Source organism: Melopsittacus undulatus, chromosome 2 (genome assembly GCF_012275295.1).
Source record: "Melopsittacus undulatus isolate bMelUnd1 chromosome 2, bMelUnd1.mat.Z, whole genome shotgun sequence".
NCBI lineage: Eukaryota > Metazoa > Chordata > Aves > Psittaciformes > Psittaculidae > Melopsittacus > Melopsittacus undulatus.
The window spans coordinates 117197856-117217088 of NC_047528.1; the positions used below are offsets into that span (position 1 = coordinate 117197856).

The 19233-nt window shown below is 43.1% G+C and overlaps 2 protein-coding genes across 2 annotated transcripts in view; one reads left to right on the forward strand and one right to left on the reverse strand.

Moving 5' to 3' along the window:
• LOC101877217 (rap1 GTPase-activating protein 1) overlaps positions 1 to 6240 on the forward strand; it is a 28478-nt gene extending 22238 nt beyond the window's left edge. The window contains exons 18-20 of the mRNA XM_005144794.3: positions 718 to 821; positions 2594 to 2710; positions 5454 to 6240. Coding sequence (XP_005144851.2) covers positions 718 to 821; positions 2594 to 2710; positions 5454 to 5463 — 231 coding nt within the window. The 3' untranslated portion in view covers positions 5464 to 6240. The remainder of the gene's footprint in view (positions 1 to 717; positions 822 to 2593; positions 2711 to 5453) is intronic.
• A 5736-nt stretch (positions 6241 to 11976) lies between these two features.
• Positions 11977 to 17585, reverse strand: GSTK1 (glutathione S-transferase kappa 1). The gene is made up of 8 exons (XM_005144793.4): positions 17457 to 17585; positions 16840 to 16921; positions 16241 to 16369; positions 15815 to 15915; positions 15595 to 15630; positions 14062 to 14178; positions 13432 to 13525; positions 11977 to 12274 (listed from the first exon to the last, which is right to left on the reverse strand). Exons 1-8 carry the CDS (start codon positions 17520 to 17522, stop codon positions 12234 to 12236), a joined length of 666 nt encoding a protein of 221 aa, XP_005144850.2. The 5' UTR covers positions 17523 to 17585; the 3' UTR covers positions 11977 to 12233.
• Positions 17586 to 19233: the final 1648 nt, after the last annotated feature.

The window sequence follows — 19233 nt, forward strand, 5'->3', positions numbered from 1 at the left end:
GCAGCAAATTAATCAAAACATGGGGTGATATAAAGAGTGACTATTTCCAGTCATCACCAATGCCTTTCTTATTTGATGAGGATACTAAACATCCTTGATCAGTGTAAGCATGATAAATCCATGACAAACATTTCCAGGAAAGGATGCATGTTTCTGATATTAGAAATACAGTTACCTTGGTCCAAATCTATCCAATTGACTGTGGTCTCTGCACTAATGATGTCAATACAGGCAAACAACAAGAAAACATCTCTGTGTAAGCCAGGAAGATGCCTTTCAGTGTGGGAATTCCTTGGTGACAGTTTGGTTGCATGAATTCTGTATATGAGCACAACAAAGTCACAGAATAGCAACAACTTGGGTTTGCTGCCACCTCCTCTCCTTTTAACTTGTAGTTTTCTTACCTTCTCCTTTTCTCATCATATGGGATATCTCCCTTCCTGAGTCTCTATCTCTGTATATAGGCTGTATATCTTGTTCTGCCTTTGTTCCTATATCTCTCTGTCTCTTTTTCATACCACCCTTATAAGCCTAGCTTCTCTTTCTCACTGACAGTGAGTGCTCCTTGCACTGGTGAAGCTGGGCCATGCTACTGTATTTCAGAGTAAAGGAGAGAATCTGGATCCATATTGCAAGCTCCCTATCCCACACTTCCCGTTCTCCACAATTCTTCCTGTCTTGTTCCCCTCCTTTCTGTCACACTTTCCTTTTTTGTAGTCTTTTGCCTTGCCTGGTAGGAGCCCATCACGTACTCGAGCCAGCCGCTTCCATGGGCGACGGAGTAGCGCTATTGGCATTGAGAACATACAGGAGGAAAAGAGGTATGAGCTGTGGGAAGATAAGACAGAGAAAACAGGAGGAGATGAGAAAAGGAAAGTAGAAAGGCACATATAAGGACAGAAGGGCATCAACAGGAGTGAGAACTGAAATGGAAATGGTTGGAATGGGAAGAAAAGCCTGGTTGTTTACTATGGAGAAATGGACAAATGACAGAAACAGACAAAATAGAAAAGGATGTGTGGAGGTGGAGAGTATCAATATTTGAGGAAGAAGGGAAGAGATGGGTGGAGGAACATAGTAAGACTGCTCTTGAATATTGTGCTGTATGATCCAGGACTCCTCCTGTTCTGTGTTCACCACTCTAGCTAAGAGTCAGATGAAAAACTTTTACTTCAGAAGGGGAAACTGGGGCTGTGCATGGTTTTTTTCATGTTAAAAAGCTCAAATAGGCAAAACATCCAATATCTTAAAGGGATTAAATTAAAAATGCTTTAAGTCAAAATGACTAGTGTTTAAACTAGATGCACTTAGAAATAATTATAATGAAGAGGTAACATATGGATTCAAGGCATGACGTGGCATATTTGACAGATTACAGCCATTCAGAAGCTGTCTATTGGTGATGAGAGATTATTTAGGTAAATGGATAAATTTGCCTCAGCTCTAGCTGAGACACCTTTTTAGGATTATGAAGTCTTAAAAGTCACAGGAGGGTTCTGCATCTATTATACAGTATTCCCAGTTGCAAGAATTCCAGGGACTAGTTTAATGACGCAGTGTAAAAGGAGAAAAGCCATCTTCTATGTGGAAACCAGTGATTTCACAATAGAGATAATTACTACATTTTTCCCTTCTTTCTAGTTATTCTCTTGGACCTTTCCTTAATAAGATGCCTATGACCTAATCTGAATAAAAATACTATGGAATTTTCTTAGAGAAAAATAAAATCTGAGCCAAATTCCCTGTAAGAGTCTCAGCCAACACAGTAACTACAGCTCCTGACTACATTAAACAGTTTTGTACCTGATGCAGCTGTGCCCCTCAATCCGTTACTTTGCAAGCAACATCCCTCACTGTCCCCTTTAAAGATCTATAAAAGATTCCCCCCCCCCCCCCTTACTTATTTGCTGCAAGGGAGTTTGGTTTCTTTAGCTTTCCTTTTGCTTATTTGTAATCTTAGGTATGAGGCACAGTGAGCCTTATCTTGTGTTCTGTGGAAGCCTTTTTGTGTAATTCTTGAAGGTGCAGTTTCACTAGCAACTGTTACTCACATAGACAGCTTTCTGCAGAAGTGTCTTTACCAGTACTAGTAGCAATCAAACTAATGGAACCATCCTAAAACAAGGAAATTTGCTGAATCCTCTTTTATGCAATAAATATATAAATATATATATTATATTCTATGCATTATAAATTTATACATTATGTTCTATAAATATAAATATGTATTATAGATATGAATATATTCAATGCAATATATAAGCTCTAATCATAAAGCTTAAAATCAATTAAATGGGAAAATGGGGAGGGGAGAAGAAAATGTTGAAGAATTCAAGGGGAATAGTGGAATGATTTTATGCTTTTATTTCGATTCATAAGGAGTTTAAAGTTGGTGATTTCTAATATATTGCTCTTAACAGGTGACATCTAAGGAGTCTGTCCTTTTCAACACAACTGCGTTTGCTTCCCTTTCTTGTGTATACAAGAGATCTAGCTTTATATTCTTGTAAGGAAGTGGCTTGTAAGGAAGTGTTAGAATAGACAGTGGTTAACCCTGTCCCTGGGCTATAGCTGGTTTCTCTTTTTGTCCCAGCAGAGACACTGCAGAGAGGATACAGAAGATGCTGGACAGTCCGGGGACGTTCTTTGATCTGAAGTCTGATGGATCATCCAGTCCCAGCTCCCCAGAGTTCCCCAACAGGAAGAGCAAGTGAGTTGAAGATAATGTTAGTATTTGGAAGTTGCTCGCTGTGTTTGGTATTGGCTGAAGGGTGGTGGTGCATGTCTTGCTCTGTTGGAGGTTTTCCTGACATTGTCCACATCAGGCGTTTCAGCATCTTAAAAGTTAGATGTCTTCTGGCCATGGCACAGTAATTCAGAGCATGGAAGTAAGGAAATGAGCTTTCTTAAACAGCCAGTGAAGAATGACTGGACCACTTCAAGGTGATTTTGGCTATATCTTTACTGTAATGTCAGCTTGCATCCAATAGGATACACAAATCCCTAGCTGTCCAGTTATCCATGCTTACTCGTGTATATGTTTCCTCTATAGTTTGCTCTGGAGTGATTTTGGAGCTTTATGGAGAAGCTTGGACAAGGGTATGTTGGGTTGTACTTGAGTTCTGCCCCTCTAAGCAATACTTATGCTGCTACCAGTGTGAACTAGGTGTCTTCAGTCACCCCAGAGTGTTACAGCAGGGTCTCATGTGCATGTTTCAGTGATAAGGCATGCCACACAACAGCCAGTGTTCTGCAAAATGCTACATGCAGTAGTCTGCAAAAGAGTTCTTCAGCTTCTGATGGTCAAAAACTAGAAAAATGCACTTTCTTGCTAGTGCAGCTTTGCTGTTGCTAAGCTGTATTATGTGGGGCTGTGATCCTATCCGGGATCCTTCAGAACTTCATGGAAACCACACATTTCTATTGCCAAGACTCCCATGACTGCAGCTGACTTTCTGGAACAGCCTCCCCACACCTGATTTGTGTCATGAGAATTTGGGTGAGACCTGTGGCAAAAAGGGCACCGAGTACTTTGTAGTGGGGCATGTTCCTTTCTCAGGACTGGGGCTGCTCTAGAGAAGATTTCAGAAGGTGCCCTACAGCCAGGCCTGGGTTGTTGTAGTTGCTTCAGGTGCCAAGTCTGGCAAGGAAGGGCCTTCCTTCCAACTAGACCCAATATTCCCTAAGAAGGACAGCCTGGTGACTGTTTGCAGTACTTCAGCCACCCAGTTGGATGCTGTAGGACTGCCCAGAATTTTATCACAGCCCAGATGCAGAGTTCTGGTAAGTATGTTTTTTGTGACACTAGTTTCTAGGTTGTGTAGGTGTCCAAAACTTTGGTGTGGAGGAGATTGAGAGCACAGCTAGGAGATAACAGATCATTTAAGATGTTAGCTCTGAGAGCCAAGGACAAGAGAGAATGCAGGATGTGGTCAGCAACCCCCTTCTTCCAGCATTACCTGGACCTTGTTAGTGAACTAGAAGTTCCTGGCTAGGTGTGTGTGAGGGTCTCTTGCTCTAATTAAGTAGCTGAAGTAACCTTGTATAATCAGCAAGAATTCTGCCTAGTAAGAGAACATCTCAGCTTGGCTGGTGCTGGTTACCCTCCTGTAGAATGTGCCCTGGAAAAAAAGGATGAAGCTTTCTTGACATCCGTTCCTGATCTGTGCACTTGATTATGGACTTCCCCCAATTCCCAAAGCCCCATTCTCCATTCCTCAGCTGAGGAGGTGGGCCCGCTGCAGTGGCTGTTTCAGATTGCTATCACATGCCTTCGGAAAGCAGACATACCATGGGATTTCACTAACAATACTTGCAGAAGTATTGTTCATGCACACGAGGCATGACCTGTATGACTTAGCACTCTGTCTGCTTCTGTCCCCAGGATTCTCTGTATGCATCTTTTTCCAGTAATGGACTCAAACCCACTTGTACAAGCACCAGAAAAAAAAAAGGTCCTTTCACAGCTGTGATAGTTTAGCCCATTCTTGGACAGTTTGTTCATGAGGTTGGATGTAGCACGGAGTGCTGCACAACTGGTGATTAGGCAGAGTTAGAGTTGTGATTTCAGAGTCAGGGACCAGCCCTTCTGCATCGTATCTGGAATAAGGAATCAAGAACATGTAATTCCACCATGTAAAGCACACCATTTTCAGCAAGAGGGCATTAGCACAGTATTGCAGGAGCAAGCATGGAGTGTAATTCAAACAGTCTGCCTTAGAGACAGAAGTTCTACTGAAGCTTTACTGGATTAGTCTATTTATTGGTCGTTAGTTGTGGAACTGCAAATCAGGATCATGATATAGGCATATTCCTAGTGCAGAAAGTGTTCTGGCTAGTTCTGTGGTAGTTTATGCAGCTCATATTAAAATCATTATCTCTGGTAGCATGTCATTAATGCACTCTGGGTTCTCTCCAGGGAGTAGCATCACTGGAGATTTCGCTATCACAAAAATGCCCAACATCTTGTTGCTAAACTTAAGTAACAAATTCCAGACTTGAATGGTCAAACTCTTCATCTATGGTCTAAAAACAACTTGGAAATAAATGCGAGGGGAACACATAAATAATAGATTTATCCTTTTACAGTAGAGACAAACCAGCATTTACTTTGCCTGTTCTCGCATGCTGGTTTCCAACACACCCTTCTATGGTGATCAGCCCAAAATCCATGAAACCTCATCATTCACTTGGGCTAACATTGTCTTCTCCCTACAGGCAGGGACAATTGTCCTTAGGTTTTCTGCTCTCCTGTCCATGTATCTTTCCAAATAATCCTTTTTCCCATGGATAGACCCAAAAGAATGAACCCAGCCTAAGTAACCAGGTAGCAAAGCTCCTCAGGAGCAGATGGCTTTTAGGGTTGCATCTCAAAACTCAAGCACTGTACTGTGTATGTTCATGTCCTAGGAAAAGTACATGGGTTTTTTTGTGTGTGTGTTTTCCCTCCTCAGACACATCTGAGTGGGGACATCAAGCCAATCAGGAGTGGACCGGATGCTACTCAGTCATTGGTTGCCTCACTGAAGATACTGGCAAGACTTTTGGGGTGAAATGAGAGTCCGGGCTAAGAGGAGCATGAACTTACTTAGAGGACCTCAAGGACTGTGGAGAGAACAAGTGGCATCAAGTAAAGCTCCACTGGCAGTTCCTGGAGCAGGAATCCTGGGAAAGGGAGATGGACAGATAGCTCCTATTGGAGCATTTTGGCTCTATGCCCTTCCTATTGCCCAATCAGCAGCCACTGAACCAGCCTCTACTAATGATGGGGAAAGGAGGCCACCTTGAGTGCCTCCCCTTCTGTTCCCCCCCCTCACATGAGTGAGAACAGAACATCTTGGCCCACAGAAGGCAAGAGGAGAAGAACGTGTTTCCATCTGTCTCTAGTGCTTTTTGATGACATAGGTCAGGAAGTGCAGTGCAGAGAGCAAGGATGGAGAAACCTGCTGAGGAAGGATGCTGATAAGGAGATACTTCATGGAAATCTAAGTCCCAGTTCATTTAGATTCATGTTATTGATTTATTCTACCAAGGGAGAAGCATGTTGGCCTTCATTTCCTCCAAAATATGTTTCCTAATCTCCTGAGGAAACATCTTGGCCTATATTGGCCCAATCTTTACTGTTCTCCCTATTGCATGCTGGCATGTAATATGCCTGGGACTTTAGGTTTCATTGCTGCTTGTAGGTCAGACTGGCCATATTTTGCAGTGTTTCTGAAGGAATAAATATATTTAGTATGTTAAAGGTGTCTTATCTTTCTTGCTTCTTTTAGCTTTTGGGGGTTTCTTCACATTTTTGAGCACTTCATCTCTCTCTTATTAGCTGGTCTCTTGTGCAGGCAGTGAACATTTTGTCACAAATGCCAGGCTTACATGCACAGTGCACCTTCCACCATGTAAGCATATCAGCCTCATGGACTGCTCTTTCTCCAAGATGACTACAAGCAATGGATCCCAAACTCTGAGCTGTGAGAAGCTGACCTTAAGGGTCTTTCTTGACAGATATGAAACATGCACCAGACTACCTCAGTGTCCAGAAACACAGTGGTAACAGTTTATAAGCTCCATGACATGAAAAATATGCCTTTATAATCCCTTTGTACTGTCTGGAATTTCACTTAAGACCAGATATGATGGGCTGAGAGTGGCTGTGGGAACGGGTGGCCTTAGACTGAGTAGCACCTTCCCTTTATACTCAGTTTAACACCTCATCATGTTTTATTTAAGCTCCTAAAATCCCTGCTCTGCAAAGTGAAGGCATGTGTTGACTTCAGTCAATGTCTACAGGTAAACAGTGCTTAAATTCAGATGATTCAACTCTGCATTAAGACTGTTAGGTCATACTATTATCCAGTACGGGAATAAGAAGTAGTGTTCCTACTAAATGAAGTGGCCACTAGAAATGAAGGAATGCAAGCCAGTTGATCTGAATTCTCTTCCTAGGTGGAAAAAACTAGTTGTTGGTGGAGAATTTCTTCTGTTTCTGACTGCAATATAATAAAATATGTCACAAGAAGTGCAAGCCTGTGTATAACAATAAACATGATGATGTTGAATGCTTGCATTTCACAGAATGCTCAGGAGTCAGACTTCGGGATACTGTGTGATGCAGCCGTTATCACGTTCTTCATCCAGTGTAAGCAGTTGTTGTAGTGGTTTGAGAGAAAATGAAACATCTGAGGAAGAGGAGAATGACAGGGTGGGTGTATGAGCTCTAACAAACAGAGGTTACCTTCCCTGCTTTTACCAAGTGCATTGTCAAAATACATCTTCTTTGCCGTCTCCAGGAGCTGATGTGCTCTCTTGAGGGCCCTCCAAAACAGGATTCAGTGGTTCACAGTGTATGGCTGGATGACAGTGACTGCACACCCAGTACTTCCAGCTCACCAGGTAAAAAAGAAAGAAAAAAGGAGAAATCCTCTACTTGTGCTTCTGGAGGCACAGGAGAGGTTGAGCCATGTCTTTTGTGTGCTATACTTAAGATCTGAGAAGCATAGGTAGATGATAGGCACTAGTAATGGGGAGAGAAGACAGCATGTAAACTTTAATGGGGAGAGAATAGGAGGGGAAGTGCATTTTGGTAGCATGAGTAAATAGTGCTGTATACACTGTAGAAGAAGTTAGAGTAAATTGCAAATAATTAATGTGTTTGTGTTGCTATGGAAAGCATGTATTTCAGTGGTTGCTTTTTTGAATGCAGTGCCCATGTCTCCTTATGAACCAGATCATTTAGATATGGGAATTACAGAATCAGTACTTCCTGAACAAAGCACTGTGCTTCTGAGAAGATGGGTAATCAGGTAGCTAACCTACACTGAGCTATTTGACTTCTGAAGCTGGGCTCTTAATATAGTACTTGATTAAATTTTGCAGTTGATTAAAGTCAGCTTGGATTCATTCACAGTGCAGAGATGATTACAGTCATTACGAGTTCTCTTTAGTCCTACAGCAGGCAGAACTACTGCAGTATCTATTGTTGAGGTCGTATCAGCTGCTCTGATCTCAGGCCCTGTCTGCAGTAGTTTCACTTTGTTAAAATGAACTGGTTTGGATTGAAGCATTTCTTGCTCAGAATTATCCTAAAGCTGAAATGATGGAAAATCTAGATCAGTTTCAGTCTGTTTCTGAGAATTAGGTTGGAGGGACTGTGCAAGATTCTGGGAAGGTATGATTGAAATGACTAAGCTTTTTTGAGATTGGGAAGCCATTAGGAGCTGTGGAAGACAGAACTCAATGTTTGTTGCTGAAAGATTCTGGAATAAGAGCAGGTTGAGATGGTAAGAGATACTAGGAATTATGTATATTGTAAGAGATACTAGGGATTATATAGATGGTAGGGGATACTAGGGATTATGTAGAGGGCAAGGAAGAGACTTGGTTGGAAGGAACAGTGAAATCTTTGTAGGAATTACAAAGCAAGGTTACAAGGGTCAGAAAGCAGAGCCAGTTTACTTTGAAGGCAGAGTTAGGTCTCTCAATCTCTGCAGCAGCCCTCTATGGGATATCAAGAGCAGACATCAGATCCCTGCATAAAATTGCCTATATCTTAGCAAAGGCAATGGAGCTGTGATACTGTGAGATGTTCTGCAGAGACCTGTGTCCTGTGACATGTTCTGTAAGATTCTCCCACTCCTGCAGAACAATTCACACCATGATTGCTTAGACACACAAGAGAACCCAAAAAGATGGTACTGAAACTGGAAGAAAATGATAAACAAATGGAGCTACTGATCATGCAGAGGAAGAAGAGAGCCATGCAGTGTGCTAGAATTTGGAAGTGGTGTGCTATATGCAGAGCCTGCCTGTCCTGAGGGAGAAACATAAAGGTGTTAAATGTGGTGATATGGAAAAGGTGCATGTAGGGAACCTTCCCAGCAGGAGACAGCTAATGAGCTGCTATTAAGATGCAGAAGCTGGGAATGAGCTTCTGTAGATCCTTGTGTTCAAGGCTTTCAAGTTTAGTGTCATCAGCTCAGGGTGATAGATAAATACTATAACGCCAGGAGGTCCAACACGATGAAACTGTGTCTCTTTGAAGGGATCCGAAAATGACACCGTAAAGGCCATATTTACTTTGTGCCTGGTGGTAGGTGTATCACTCCTACATGTGCATAATCCACAGATCTATGGAAATTTGGGGTAAAACTAACTATGTGTGCACCTCCTGGATCCAGTCTTGATTATTTCTTTATTGTTCTCTGCTTGCTTCCCTTCTAGGAAGCAGGTTGCTTCCTTCCAGCAGTGCTGCTGGCTCCACTGGAAAAGGAAGAGAGAGCAAAGCAGATGCTCAGCACCATAATCCAGTAAGTGCTTTAATAAAACACTTCCTTCTCACTCACACAGAGGTAAGGATGGGAGAGAGAAACCTGATTTAGGAGGCTTTGCTTTGCTGAGGGTTGAAAGGACAAGAAGATGATTGCAGAGGAAGGTTAAAGAACTGCCTTGTTCTGCAGGCTTCCATTTTGTGCTGCGTGTGAGGTCACCGCTGGAGGATGGTGTTGGTGCACACTGGGTGAGGAGCACAGGTAATGGACATGGAGAAGTGCTGCAAGCCCATGGTTCAGTATGGAGGCAGGCCCTTGGGCTACCTCTGACCTCACAGAGTGCAGCAAGTACTGTGCAGCTTCACAGAAAACCTTCCCCAGAGGCTCTTCCATGGCCAGCCATCTCTGGCCTGTTTAATCCACCTAAGCTCTTCCTTTCTTGGTTGCCTGCTCCCTATCAGAGACAGCATTTTGCATTGAGACACCTCTCTGCCTTAATCTCTTTTCCTTCTCTTCTTTCATTGTCCGGTTTCCTTTGCTCAGATGCAGTCTAGCTTTCACTGCATGTATCCTCTGCTTCCTGTGGTTTCATTATGCACAGAACCACTTGCTTTTGCTCATTTGTGGCTTTCTGCCTACTCTACGTTTGCTTGTTTGCTTTCAGCCTAGCATTAGTGGGACAGGCAATAAACAATGTAAGGGAAATCCTGAGTTTGAATTTTCCTTATCTTGCTACTGTTTAAGTACTATTTTAGTAACTATGGCGTTGAGCATTTCCTGTCCATTGATTTCAGGTACGTCTAAGGGCCTTTAAAATCATTCTGGGAAATCACAGAATAGTTTGGGTTGGAAAGGACCTTTAGATCATCCAGGTCCAGCTCCACTGCCATAGGCAGGGACACCTCACACTAAACCATGTCACCCAAGGCTCTGTCCAACCGGGCCTTGAACACTACCAGGGATGGGGCATTCACAGCTTCCCTGGGCAACCCATTCCAGTGCCTCACCACCCTCACAGTAAAGAATTTCTTCCTTATATCCAATCTAAACTTCCCCTGATTAAGTTTTAACCCATTACCCCTTGTCCTATCACTACAGTCCCTAAACAATAGTCCCTCCCCAGCATCCTTATAGGCCCCCTTCAGATACTGGAAGACTGCTATGAGATCTAAATATATAGACCTGTCTGTAAGATCCATCTCATTTGGTCCATCTGCCAGCCAACAGTGTTCTGTCACAAAAGCTGGGTTTTTTCTCAGTCAAGCTGGTTGAAAGGACAAAGATTCATGAAACCACAGCTTTCACCATCAAATGACTTCAAGATGTTCCTTGCATTCTTCCCACCTTCCTACCAGAGTTTGTTACCTCCACAAAGATATATTTCCCCCACTTCTGAGACAGAATTGCTTCTGGCAGTGGTCCTGGCCCAATGGGGTGATTTGGCCTAAGTAATGGTTCAGTCTTTCTGTTTTTATCACAACCTCAGAATCAGTTTGACAGCACAGGTTGGAGACCAGCAAATCTCAAGGGGGAAAATGGTAAATTTCTTTAATGTGGCTTCAAGAGACTCAAGGAAACCTGTGACATCCACCTGCATAACTTCCTTATCATTCGAACTCCTAAAGGAATGTAGCCTCTTGTATCTCACAAAGATCTCCTTAAATTCCAGGCAGGATTTGCCCAAAGACTAATGGGTGCACTGGTGGAAAGGAGGAAGAAGTTCTCAACTGATAGGATGTTTCCTGAAGAGCTGAAAGTGGTGCAAGGAGAAATTGTGGATGGGGGAACACATGATACTACCACAACACTTACAGGTGTAAGAACATGAAGGATACAGGTTGTTTTTTCTGATGCTTTGTTCCAGGCTTTGCTGTTTAAGTCAACAAATATGAATGTGCTTTACTTAAATTTCAGAAAGCAACAAAAAAATGGAATTCCAGCTGCTTCTAGTTCTTCTGCTTCCTTCAGTGGTGTGTCAGAGACAGCCAGGGATCACTGAGAAATCTATTCAAGTGTGTTATTCCAATTCAGCCAATATAGGGCCAGGTTCAAATGATTTCAGTGTGAAATTTCTTAAATGGTATTCGTTGCTTGTCTTTCTCTCTGCAGAATATATGATGGGAAGTTATATATAGCCATATCCAAACTATCTTTGCATAGACAGCAATTAGACCACCCCTGAGGAAGCAAAACGCAGTCTGGTTCAGTTACCAGTTAAATTCACATGGTATTTACCACTGTCCTCCAAAGACATTACTGTAAAAAGAGCATTAATTTAAAGCCCCTGCAGGGTCTGGGGTGGGTTCCCAAGAAAGCATTTGGATGATGGTCCTCTCAAATATCAGTCACCACAGAGAAAGGTATGTAAAATACTGCCCAGCAGGGACACTTGACTGCTTCCCTAGAGTTTTCATTGGGCTTGAATTGTCCCTCTGTCTTCTCTCTTGTGTCCCCTTAATTGCCATGCTGCAGAGTAAGAGGCAAGTGTGAATACCTTGTCCTGTGCTTCTCATGTCTATGTAGTACCTTGGACTTAAAATAAAAGGAGAACGTGGCCAACTTCTCCTAAGCTGTGTGTATGTGTGTTTATAAAGGACAAGCAGGAAGGTATGTGAAATCCAGAGATCACAGTCCCATAACAATTTAATCCTCGTGCTTTTTGGGTAAAGAAAGGGAACTGAGCAGGAAAGAAAAATGTTTAATCTCCAAGAAGTTAAATATTTAATCTTTAATGTTAATCATTAAACTATTGAAAGAAAATAAGCACATTTTTATTAGCAAAGACCTCACCAGACTGGTAATACTGGCAAACCTTGAAATTCATCATAATTCGAGAAGAGAATGAGCTGTAAAATTAGCTGTTAAGGATGAGAAAGCCATCTCTCCATAAAATTGGATATGTTCACATAATCACTGAGGACTGACCATGTATAGATATATTTTAATTCTTATATGTTTCCCCAGGACTTTTCACATCTTTGGGCTTGGAACTGGTCCCAGCCATTTTTCACCTGCAAAGACAAACCAGCACAAAAGAGAAAGTTAAATGCATGTTAAGTGATCGATCAGTCACATTTCTGCACTAGGGTGACTGTTCCTACTTCTCTTCTGAAGGGTATCTACTGCTGATGAAATACAGATTTGTATCCTGTCTGGCACACTTCAGCCAGCTCCATACATGTGTCACTGTCTAGTCACAACTGAGGCTGTACAGGAGAACTGTTTTCCTCTGTCACACAGATTTTGCATGTCTGGGGCACTCCATGTGAGGGAGTCCCATTTTGAGAGGCTGGGGGTAAGGAAGAGAATAAGGGTTGAAGGCTGGTGAGTCAGAGAAACAGAAGGAAGATCTGTTGAAATCCTTGGAGCTGAGGCCAGATACCAGGCCACAACATTCCAATTAGGGTTAGTGACTATTGCAGAGGGTGTTGGGTATTCATCTTCCTCTCTCTCCTTTTCAACAAGAGTATTTTTATAGGATCAGAACCCAACCCAGAAAATAAACCTCAAAAATTCCCTTCTGTTTAAGCCTATGACTGAAACCAAACACATCACAGCTGATTTATATGCATAACTCTTTCTAGTGACAAATTAGAGATCAAAAGCCAAATGTGCTCTAACTCATGTAAAAGCAGGTGATTGAGTTTTACTAATCACAAACTATTCCAGTTATCTTTAAAAATCCAAAGTTTGCATAGAAAAAAAAGAAAAGAAAGATGGTCAGTATAGGAATATGTGTTAAAAAGTTGTGTAGTTATGCGATTACAAGTTATGGACTGGGAAGCTGTGATAATGTTCTTCTATTAAGAAGAAACATTAAGTGTTAGCCATAGTCTTAATCTTAGCCCAGTACTGAAAGGTTAAATGTGAACATCTGAAATTAAAAGAGTTTTGGTAGTAATTTGAGAATGGCACATGGAGCACAAAGCCTTGAAACGTACAGAGAGAGGATGGAGGACTCGAATTACTTCTTGTTTGGAAAAGGACTACATCTTTGGTCACTCTTAACTGTCCTGAGATACATTCCAGTCAGCAGTTTCATCCCATGAGAAGGACACCCAACATTACTTAATATTTGAAAGACCTTAAGAGTGCTTTGTTTAGGTGTATTACATACTTCACTAAAAGAGGGTGAAAACATTAAACCAATGTTACTAGGTACACTCACCTATAATGCTGCCTAGCAGCTCTAAACGATCAGAGCCAAAAAAGAGATGAGGTTCCCCATTAAAATGTGCCACAACAGCAGGCATCCCAAATGCCTATTCACACCATGGAGATGAAACAGAGAATGTTATAATGAGAACAATTTTTGCAGACACATCATCAAGCCTCTGGAATAAAAAGCAATGACTTTGACTTTTTTTCCTCCCCTTCTTTTCACCTTCTTCATTCTTAAAGATGAGCCATCACAAAGAAGATGACTCTCCAGAGCCTGTGTGCCCCTTTTGAAGGAGCAAAAAACACCACCAACCACCAAAAAACCTCAGCCTGACAAATCCACAGCTTTATGTCAAGTAGCAATAAATGGCATCTCCTAGTACTGGTCCTGTAGCTCCCCATCCGTGTTGTCCAGCTGGAAGGAGCTGGATGGCTCAACCTTGGTTTTGCAGATGACAATAACTACCAATGACAGTGAGTTAGCTTTCATATGGTCAGAAAGAAAGCAAAGACCACTTAAGGGAGCTGGTTTATATACTGCTTTCTAATCATCACCTTCACTGTTCTTTGCTTCCCAGTATTATTAATAGGAAAGGAATGCACAGCTGTGATGCCAGCGGCATTGGAAGCATCTCACCCCATATTTTATTGCTTCCTCTGTTGTCTCTTTCAGTCGGTTCTTCACTGCAGGGGAGGAAATCATTTCAAGTGTTTTCTGGGCAAGCTCTGAAGATAGCCCAGCCTGTCTGGCAGCCTGAGAAAACATGACAGAATTAAGAGTATTCTCATAGTAAATAATCCAACTCCTACTATGGTCTGGTTAGTTTAATCTTCAGTATTGTCACTCAAGGTCTATTACCAGAAACATTACAAAATACCCTTGAAGTACTTCCTGTGCAACTGTCTTGCTGTGTTTCCAACCCATTCATCATTGATGAGCTCTTAGACAGATAGAAAGCAGAAGGACTATTCTAAACTTACAAGCTCGAAGCTGCACTTTCTTTCAGGAGTTACCAAACAGGGACAAAAAGTTTAAGCACTGATGACTTATCAGATAATAAAAAGCAAGTGTTCTTTGAATATCTTACTGTACAAGCCTGCCAAGACAGAATTTATGGCTACATAGGATCTGCATGTGATATTGCACGGAAAAAAGACTGTAACTCACAGAGGTTAAACAGTTGCCAGTGTTCCTGCTCTATCTTTTTAACCTCCTCTGTGGCTCTGCCACACAGGAATGAGATAAAGCAGCCAAAGGTAAAGGTTCAATGTTTAGCGGGTAACTTCAAAGTTACCTTTTTTAATCAAGTATTCCACAAATGAATGTTAACTTCCTGCCATCTGAGTGACATAAATGCAGGTGTTAATGGGTTTTAATTTCTTTCTCTTAATCACTTTTCTGTTTAGCATCCACATTTTCTTGTACCTTCTCCTACTGCCCCATTGAGATTAGCAGCTCTTTTTCACTCTGCTTGAATAGGAATAAACAAGTGTAGCACTGGAATAGAACAAATTCCTGTGTATGTTTGGTAGCCCTGGTGTTTAGATGGCAGCATTTATAAAGAGATGTAGTATCTGGTCCTCACCATTTTAGGGCTGAAGGGGTATTTAAGTGGATTGGGCAGGATTCAAAGACTGTACCTTCTAATTTATGTGAAGTTACTGCTGAGTAAAGAAAGAAGTGAGAAATACTGAGGAACCATACAAATATGGTTTATAAATATATCATCTATAAATATGGTAAAAATAAACAACATTTCATTATTCTAATGGATGTGTAAAATAAATTCACCTATAAAGGTTTGGATGAAAGGGTTGGGATACCTCACCCACGTCTGAATGCCGTATTTCCAGAACCAAAGCCTAGTGCTTGCTGCAGGGGTGAATGGAGACATATATGAGCAAACAAGATGCTTACTTCGTTCATGCCTTGCTGAATACAGGGAGATGCTCACAGACCACCAAGCAGTTGTTCTGAGTGCCATTCAAAGCCTGACCCTCCACCCAATCATTCCAAACAGCACTGATAGGGAATTAAATCCACCTTTTCCTAGCTGAAATTTATCAAGTGATTGTTTGACTGATCTGTTTTCATGTCTATTACTGATCCAAGCACCAGTAACAATCTGTACCTGAAACGCAGAAGCACCAACAAAAAGGAGATACTTACAGCCAATATATTTGCTGTCTGACTGATATCTTCACGCTGGTAAAAGAATAAAACACATCATTCAGTATTTAAGAACAAAAGCTTAGCTCTGGACCCTAAGTTTCATGACTTTGCATTAAAAGACATTTCCTTTCTCTTGCTCAAATTCCACATTTGAACAAAGTGGGATGGGAAGGGTGACAGAGAATGGATCAAGAAGTTGGCTTCATAAAACACTGACCTGTGACCAAAAACGTAGCCAGAACTCCCTAGACAAGGATTCCACATATTGTGGTTGTGTCATATCAATGGCTGTGATAAAGCGCATGGCTCCAAGAGTGCCTGGGGTTAGTGGGGAGACAAAGAAACATACTGAAGGCACAAGATCAGGAACAGATATGGTCTGCACAAGTACTACCCACGAACAGTTATGATCTTCTCTGTAACAGTCCCCACACAGTAAAGGTTATGTTGTTTCACAGAATCTTCCATGCTAATATCATTCATAACCATATTTCTCCATAAATTTATGGTTACCAATGTACAAGCATCACTGCTCACAGACATAGGAAGAGGCTGTGGACAAGGAATTCATTACTATTAGGGAGGACTTGAACCAGAAGTGCTAGGGTTGAAAGATGCCAACTAAGCTAAGACTCTAACTTACCTGTACCAAGGACACGTTTGAAGTCATCTCCTGAAATGTGTACAGGTACTTGGTAGTATTTTGCCATCCTTTTTATGTCCTTCAGCAGGTATTCTGCACGCTTTGGCAGCATTGCTGGGGGCTTGTTACCTTTCAGGAGAATAGTTCTGTTGAGATTTTTATGGACAAAACCAAAACTGGACAAATTAGACCTCATGCATACACGTTCCTAAGGAAGAGTATGATTTCATATTGACTTACTGAAACATACACAGCTTTTGCACAAACGGACCCTTTAAGTTGGCAAAATCAGTTTTAAACCATGGTAAAAATGCCCTAGCAGGGATTTATACTGATTCAGACAGATAACTTCAGCTAAACAAGTATTAATGCAAGGGTAAACAAATGCAGAGACTTGTTAATGTCATGATTTGTCTCAGTGATTCATCTCTAATAGGGCCATTAAGTTCTCATAAGGCCATGACTACAATTTTAGGTCATACTTGGATCCTTCATGCATATTACAAACTGCAAGTGCTCCACAAACTAATTCTGGTGTGAAGAATTATATTAGTGAAGAAGGTATTTCCCTACAGAGCTAATCTCTCTGTACTGCCTACCAGTTGCTTGCATTATGCCCCCAAGGAAAGCTGGACGAAAGCGCAGATCAATGTTCCAGATGTGCTGGTACCGGCAGAGCACCTGCAACATAAAAAAGCAGTGATGGATTAAGTCAGAATAGATGCCTATAGAGCTGTGCACAGCTATGAAATAAGCTAGGGCATTAAACAGATACTGCAAATAAGTCCTTTTCTATTGTATTAGTAATAGACCTAAAAGTGTTTTGTGGATGACGCTAGAGAGTTCTGATGTCAGAAAAACTAAGACTGCGTTTGTATCACAACTATACAAATCTAAGCAAGGCTAAATAAGGGAGAGATCAAACTCGTGAGTAGATCCTTCCGCTTGTTAAACGTCAAAACTCCTAAATACACACGGGCTGTGCTGCCATTCGGCTGAGACACGAGAGGACGAAACCGAAATGCCCCTCACGAGTGAGACTAAAACCAAGCCTAAGTGTAAGGTGGGAAGGGCGCTGCAGCCGGCCGGGCAAGCCGCCCTTCAGCCGCCTCCAAAGGGGAACCAGCAGCAGCGCAGCCCGCAGGGCCGGGCCGTGCCGCTGGAGACGGTGAAGCTCCGGGGAACGGCCTCCCTCTGTCTCAACCACTACCCTCACCTCAAACCCCAGCCAGGAGTAAGGGGACACCACATCGTAAAACAGCTCCACCAGCGTCCGCCCCATCACTGCCCCTTCCGTCCCGTCCCGTTCCGGCGCCGCTACCCAGGGCGCCCCAGCGGCAGCGGCACCTCCCCGGGGCGGGCGAGGGACGGTGGAGGCGGAGCGGCTCCCGTCGGCAGCAGTCTTAAGCTCGTAAGCCCGTAAGCTCGGCTCCGTTGGAGCCCGATCCCGGCTCCAGGTGCCTTTGGCTTCCTCTCGTTTGAAGCGCAGCTTGAGAGGAAGAGGAGGGGTGCGGAGCGGCGGCTTTGGGGGAGCCGGCAGGGAGCCTGTGCCCTTCTCCATGGCGAGGCAGGAGGAGAGGAGGCTCCCGAGGAGGGAACCCGGGAGCTGACTCAGCGGAGCAGCCCGGCATGTCTTCCCGGGAGCACGGCTGCCCTGCCGGAGCCTGCGGAGGGCAGGTAAAATCAAAGGGAAAAGGGAAATGTCATCATTTGGGGTAATAAAGTGAAGCCCTCGCTGGCTGAACAAACCTTGCCGTTAAGAACCATTCGTTCTAAACACTGGCGGTTTTTGTAAGCGTTTTCTTATGGACATTAAGGGGTGTTAGAAGACAATCGACATAGGCATCCTCTGGGGTCTGGGAGTTCCTCCTCCCAGGCCACTGGAGCCTGCAGATGTTGTTGCTGCTGTATGAAGTGCAGGTTCAGCCAGCAGTGAGGCTGCGTGTGTCCCCCACAAAGATAGCACACACATCCACTGAGGATGCTAACGTGGCTACACAGACTGAAACAGGCAGAGTGCTGCCTGTAACAGCATTCACATACATCATACCAGAACTAGAAGTATGTATAGATGCCTCGTCCCATCCTGGTGCTCTATAGCTGACTGGGGTTAAGTTCACTAGTGAAAACATAACCCCTTCACCCTCTAGATTCACAAGGATGTGAACATTTACAGACCCCTTGAATGGGCACAATCCCCTAGCCCCTCTCATGTTCATGCCCTGATCCTGAGCTGTCTTACCCACTATATGGGTGTTTTGCTTGCCACCTGGTCTGGATCAATACTCACTGGCAGAGGTGTGCACTTACACGCATGAGTCCCTTGATTATCAGCTTGGCCTATGGATTTGTGCTCTAAGCTCCCTTAGCAGCCTCCCACTCAGACATGAGTCTTTCCAGGTTTTAGTTCTATGAACCAGGTAATACTGCTTGAAACTGTAGGTTATCAGGTAAAAACAATAGTCTGCACATCCACAGAGGAGCACAGGAAGACAATGGTGGGTAGGGGAGTCCCTACCCTGGCTACTTCCAAGCCTATTGCAGGAGCATGCCACAGGTACACCTCTGCAAGTGCAGAGGTGCTCAGGGCACCTCTGGCATGTGAGAAGCCAAACTGGGTCTCTCGAGAGGTGGAACACACTCTCCTGACCTACCAAGGGCTGTCCCAGGACAGACATCAGCCCCATGGTCTAGGGGCTCATGGAGTCAGCAGGAACAGGACTGCTGGAGGGTAGGGATACTGCAAAAGGGTCTGAGTTCCAGGGGAAGATCATTTTGGTTTTACAGTAGGGGTGTTCTGGGAGGAAGCAAAGACAGGGAAAGGAATGAATCTGGGTGGTTTGGGGAGGAATAACTGTCTGCAATTAGAGATGTAAGGGGATAAAAGGGGCTGGTCATATGTAAATGTGCCTTGGCTGCCACAGGGACCAGGGGTGTCCCAGTAAGCTCTGCATATCTGTCTCAAAAGGCAAGCACACAGAAGGACTTGGCTA

Excerpts from the sequence above, each read along its gene's own strand:
- GSTK1 (XM_005144793.4), bottom strand. The coding sequence starts at position 17,522 with ATGGGGCGGACGCTGGTGGAGCTGTTTTACGATGTGGTGTCCCCTTAC. Across the intron at positions 16,922-17,456 it reads ACTCCTGGCTGGGGTTTGAG|GTGCTCTGCCGGTACCAGCA; the intron begins GTGAGGGTAGTG and ends TTTATGTTGCAG. Across the intron at positions 16,370-16,839 it reads GGGCATAATGCAAGCAACTG|GTAACAAGCCCCCAGCAATG; the intron begins GTAGGCAGTACA and ends TTCTCCTGAAAG.